This window comes from Montipora capricornis, chromosome 2 (assembly GCF_036669925.1).
Source record: "Montipora capricornis isolate CH-2021 chromosome 2, ASM3666992v2, whole genome shotgun sequence".
Classification (NCBI taxonomy): domain Eukaryota; kingdom Metazoa; phylum Cnidaria; class Anthozoa; order Scleractinia; family Acroporidae; genus Montipora; species Montipora capricornis.
Genome location: NC_090884.1, coordinates 32001667 through 32007754, shown reverse-complemented (window position 1 = coordinate 32007754; position 6088 = coordinate 32001667). Strand labels below are relative to the sequence as shown.

Sequence of the window (6088 nt, the reverse complement as noted above, 5' to 3'; positions counted from 1 at the left end):
TTAAGAATCTCAATGGATGGAAAAGTTGTAAAAAATTCTCTTTTGCTACGAAAATTATCAAATACGTAAGCCCATTTTAACACTTTAAGCTTTGACGTTGCCTTGGAAACGAAAGTCAGTGAAGCGCGTCGTATGTTTGTTTCAACAAGAAGGTACCCGCTACATACATACATACATACATACATACATACATACATACATACATACATACCTAACTTTATTTCGATTTGGATTTTTTAGAGTAGCAAAGAAATATGCTAGTATCTCCGAATGTAATCTAAAATAACAATGCAAATTACACAGTAACTACGATATTAAATTACAATAGCTTAGATTATAATATTACGATAAAAGTAAAACAATGAGATAAGACATACTAAAAACTAAAATATATATGACTTGATATTGTTCCTAAAATTAGTTACGCTGGGCGCGGTTCTAACTTTATCAGTTAAGATATTCCAGTATTTAGTAGCAGTGAATTTAAATGAGTTTTTGCCATAGTTTGTAATGTTCACACGAGGTTGGTACAACTTATTTATACCTCTAAGCCCTTGGGTATTACGTCTCGGAATAGGTAAGGATGTGATATACGCAGGTGTTAAAGCATGAAATGCTCTTTATAGACCATTATAAGCATGTCTTAAATTCTTCTTGTTTGTAAAGTTGTCATATTCAAATTGTTGAGCAGAGTTTCGTATGTGTTGTTATTGTCATGAAAAATAAGACGTAGAGCGTGCTTGTTTAGCAATTCTAATTTTCGCGCGTTTCCGGCTCCGCAAAAGTGCCATACATTACTACAATATAGAAAAGACGGCATGATGAAAGCTTTATACAACCTAGTTTTAGTATTACTGGACACAATATTTCTGAAACGCTTAATAACCTTAAGCTCGTTGTTAACACGATCACAGATGTCGGAAACATGTTTACTAAACGTTAATTTGCTATCTAAGTTAACCCCTAATAAGTTAATTTGATCTTTTTTCTTAATTTCAATATCACCTACTTTAAAATTGTATTTACGGCTAGTGTCTCCAAGGATTATTCCTTGAAAATTTTCAGGATTAGCTTTCAATCCGTTTATCTTGTACCAGTGAACTGCATTGTCAAGTTCATTTTGCACTGTAAGATGGAGTGCTGCCAGGTCCTCGCGTTAGTCATAGATTTGCTGATCGTCTGCATAGATGTTTAAATTGGCTTTAACAAAGAGGAAAAGATCATTAATAAAAATATTGAATAAAAGTGGACCAAGAGTGCTCCCCTGAGGAACTCCTCGTTTAACACGTAGCCAAGGAGAGTATGTGTCGCCGATCATGTTTCACTCTTTGCTCTACCATTCTTAATACCGCCATTTGGCAACTTTAATTTCTACGATAAGCTGATAGGTAGTCAGAGAGGATTCCATCGAAGTGAGCTTGAAGCTGGGAGGAAAGCAGTTTCTCAAATATGTTGTTAATAGCCGGTAAAACAGATATTGGTCTATAGTTTGTTTTACTCAGTTCATTGTCCTTTGTAAATAAAGGTGTGATTTGGCGTTTTTTCCAGTTCTTAGGATATTTGCATTGTGCAATCGAGGCATTGAACATAGAGCAAAGAGGAAAACATATCACTGATGCTGATTCTTTAAGCAGTCGCGGAGTAATGTGGTCGTATCCACTTGACTTGTTTACTTTGATTTCTTTCAAAAGTTGCTCTATGTGGATGGTGCTAATGGGTGAGAAACCAAAATCTGTACGCTCCATGTCATTTTCTAAAATGGCTCGGACACTGGGATGATCTTGAAAATCGCCAGTGCTGTCCACAGGCTCGGCAATATCACTCGCTAAATTTACAAAATAATCATTAAAATTGAATTTTATTTTGCGTTTTCGTCCATTTAATAATTTTATGTTGTCGATATTTCAACTACATTAAAGCTTTAAAGAAGTCAGAGGTCAGACACCAGAATCATTCTTCACTGTATACACCCTGACGCGGAATTCCTTGTCGTGGCGTGTCAGGACACTGATGTTTTTTGCTCGTTAATCGCACACATCGACAAAATGAGATGCAAACAGCTGTGGATGAAAGCCGGAACATCAAAGAAGCCCAAGTACCTATTTATTCACACGATTCGTGAGCGCCTGAAGAGTTCAGTTTCTAAAATAGAAACCATCCTCTCTTTTCATGCGATAATAGGCTGTGATACCGTGTCTTTCTTTGCTGGGCATAGCAAGAAAACTGCCTGGAAGGCATTTTCTCATCACCAAAAGCTATTAGAAAGTCTAGGAGACGGAGACCTGGATGGCACGACTGTGAAGTCCGTAGAAAAATTTATTTCTAGAGTGTACAATGCTGCTAATGCAGAGGGCTGTAATGAAGCACGTGCAGCGTTGTTTTCTCGGTGCAGATCCCCCGAGGCACTTCCCCCAACAAGTGATGCAGCACGATGGCATATCGCTAGGGCGAAACCATGGGATGGACTAAATCTGATGATGGAAAGCTGGTGCCTAAGCTAATGACTCTTGCCCCTGTACCCGAAAGCTGTACCGAGATGATTACCTGTGGATGCAAATCAGGATGTTCAACAAATAGGTGCAGCTGAATGTGAGACTTCCGTGTACAGGAGCATGCAAATGCAGAAGCACTGGAGATCTCATGATCAATTGCACTAATGATGTTGATGAACATGTCATTGCAAACCAAGAACAGTAAATGGTACAGTTAAGAAAAAAACGCGTTTAGCTTCTCTAAGTAATTTTTTTATTATTGTTTTATAATTGTCTGTGGACTAAAAACATTTTTTTTTAAATTTCTGTCCTGTAGGAAGAGGATGTAAGATGTTTACAATATCAAGTTACGTCTTACAGCATGTATCCAGACTGGTTAGGTCGTGAAAGTTGATAGCAGTTTTAAAAAAATGCAGTTTTTGTTTTTTGAATGATTTTGCAAACGTCCAGAAATTCAATAATTGAAAAAAGAAGTAAGATGTCTGCAATACAGATCACGAACGTTAATACTGTAAATTAGTTAATAGCAGAACAATTCAATTTCTATAGCTGCTGTAACTACCTGAACGAATTGCTGGATTGGTAATGTTGTTTCTTTCTTGACTCGGCCGTAAAATGTGTCTCAATGCTGAAATCTCGTATTCAATGGTCACGTGACCAGAAAAATCAAGTGATTTTCAAAAGGTTTCTGCAAGGTACTGTAAGTTATAAGTTGTATCCATTACCTGTGGATCTCAACGAAATATAACCGTTTGAGAGAACTCTGAATCCTCAAACAACACCCAGCCTCGTTTTCATGTCATAATGTATTAGTGCTACCATTAACAGCTAATTTCAAGGTCTAAATGGGCGAACCAAGCTTGGTAAACAAACGTTTCGTGTTCAGCACATAATTTTCATCAAGAAAAGTGTGCCGGCTTACCAACTTTTCCTCGAATTTGCCGACAGAGGTTCTCTTTTGCGAAAGTTGTCCCAGTCTATATTGTCTCTTCCAGAGGCACATTAGTGAATAATGAAGAGACATCGTAGGAAACGAGCACATCACCGCTATTGATTGTTAGTTTATGGACTTCATTGACGAACTCAAAGGTATCAGTAAAGTGTACTTATTGATAGAAAGAGGTTTCAATTGTTGTCTATCCATTTCGCCAGAACAAAGTTGAACGTGTTTGCAGCGGGCAAAATAGGTCGCATAGCTAATATTGTTGCTTGTGTGTTTTGGGGAGCCGTAAAGGTGGCTAACTTGGAGCCTGATGCATATGGAAACAAAGAGTCTACAACCTCTGAAGCGATTCTAGTTCCTTCTCTATCTGTATCCAGACGGACCGCATACGTGCCAAACTTTGTCTTTAATATTCAGGCTTCTTATCTAGTATTGTTCTTTTATTATTTATAGATTGTAATTTTCAAATTACTTTGACTTGATAATGACGTTTACATAACGTCGAAACGGCGTCGTTTTTTACCAAAGTTTTTAACAATGTTCTTAATATTTTTAATCGCAGTTTTTTTACAGTTAAATGTTTCCCAAGATCACTTCTCCTTCGTTTATTTATAATTGCCAAAAGTAAGCGATTGTGTCTACAGATTATATTCAGAATTTGACGGTTTGCAAAGCTGTTTAAATTTCTACAAATCCAAATTGTACCTAGTAATTATATCACATATTGTTAAATTTATTGAAACTATTCGAGTGTCTTCATTACTTTAAAAGGCTCAGCTTGTGAAATGTGCATAAAACTAAACTTTTCTTAAAAGAAACAAAACTTATAAATTTAAAACCTAAAAAACAAGGCTTAGCCCGACGATGTTACTAATGCACTTTACAGACGAAATTTACAAAATGAAATAGAATATTTGGATAGCTGTCGTTCACGTGGGTAAAAATATTTTATGTATAATTCTGATAAAAAGAACAATATCATTTGGAACGTGATTCTAGTCTTTTCGCAATCCACTGCAAATACATCTAAGGTAAGCTCTGGAAAAATTAATAGTCCGTACTTGCTTAATTTACGTGGCTGATAAATCAGATTGTTTCTGTAAAAAGGAACATAAAAGGTATTATGTTTTGCTGTTGATAAACAAAGTGTTTTGATTTCTTATAAGCCACATCTAGGGTTTAATCCTTTGAAACGACTTTCCTTTTGATAATACACCTTAGACAAAAGCTTTGGAACTGATAATAATAGCTGGCCAAGTGCATTAACCTAAAAACGTACTTGACGATTCTCGTGGCATTTCAAGTGGGAATACTGTCGCTCTGTTAAAGAAACCACCCAGAATTCTTACTGGCATTTTACCTGAGAATACAAGCATTCTCCGATCCGTTAGGGAGTGTATTAAAAACGACAACTTTCCAAAGTTGTGACTATTTATCGATGAGTTAAAAATTTAGCTGTAAATACACGGCTGGGGGTGTTTAGTTCTTTAATAAAATTAGTCCCACTATTTAGGCGGCGAGTTATACTCTACCACATAGATTTAGCTAGTATAGGTTTCATGGCAAGAAGGCTAGATTCCGAAGGCTTTCAGCCAAATTCAGTTGTGTTTAAGTTAAAAAACCGACACTTCTTTTTTCGGTGTATACTTAACTACCCCCTAAGTATAGATTCGTACATTTGATTGAGAAAAATTACTTACCCTTTTCAGGTCAGAGAAACTCAGTAACAACGATGGAAATTTTTCTTTTCTTGTTTACTATCTTAATGACGGCGCAGCTGGACCACTCTCTCCCTGGTAAGTTAATAGAATCTCTCATGCCTCACTGCTTCATTTTATTTCTCACCTGAATCTTCGTCATTATCACATAAAAGCAATTTTCATGCTGTTTGAACGAATCACTCTTTACTGATAAATTCAATGATTAAACTGATCAAATCTGCCGCCATTGTGGCATGCCATTAACCTACGGTTAGCCTCTCGGGTCTGCATAGTAAGCACAAGAGGAGGGTAAGAGAAGACATGTCATTCAAAAATGCGTGACCTAATACTATGAAAAAAAAGGTATGATTAAACTTCCTAACTTACTCTTAATGCTCCCCCAACCCTATGGTTATTGTAAATGCTGTGTACAATTTTAAAACTTATACTTTTACATAAAGAAGTGCCTTTTAAATGCAGAACTTGAAAGCAAAATGTTATTTTTAAGGCCTGCTCGCATTAGAGACGATTTTGCAAAAACATGTTTACTCTAGGGTATATAATTTGCCTGCACACTTTTGTTTTTTTAATGCGACCTCTCCTTTGTGCTTTTTAAAAATTGTCAAAATCGGAAAGACGCTGGTGTGCTTGGGTGAGACTGACCAATTTTTCCAAATTTCGAACAAAACAAAAGAGCCCACCGCCAAAGTTGTCAACGGTTGTCAAAAGTGACTAAAGACAATTTTTGCTGTTAAAATTTCGCCTAAGTGATGCAAGTTTGCCTTTTAACTTAATATATAGATTAAGCCAAGCCCAAAAAGCGGAGCTCCCTGGTTATTTATTCTTATATTACTTCCTGTAAGGTTAGTGAAAAGAAAAGGTTTCGAATTGTCTGCTTTAACAATTAAATCATTTTCTTTGCTTTCTTCTATAGAAAAATTCATTGCCTATCT

General features: G+C 36.2%; 1 protein-coding gene across 2 annotated transcripts in view; it reads left to right on the top strand.

The window, feature by feature from the left end:
• The first annotated feature begins 3084 nt into the window (after window positions 1–3084).
• LOC138018469 (uncharacterized) overlaps window positions 3085–6088 on the top strand; it is an 81993-nt gene continuing 78989 nt past the window's right edge. The window contains exons 1-2 of one of the 2 annotated variants that reach the window (XM_068865104.1): window positions 3085–3581; window positions 5145–5231. In XM_068865104.1, the coding sequence (XP_068721205.1) occupies window positions 3557–3581; window positions 5145–5231 (112 nt within the window). In that variant the 5' untranslated portion in view covers window positions 3085–3556. Of the gene's footprint in view, window positions 3582–4409; window positions 4467–5144; window positions 5232–6088 lie in introns of those variants that run through there. The other variant, XM_068865108.1, reaches the window with a different exon arrangement.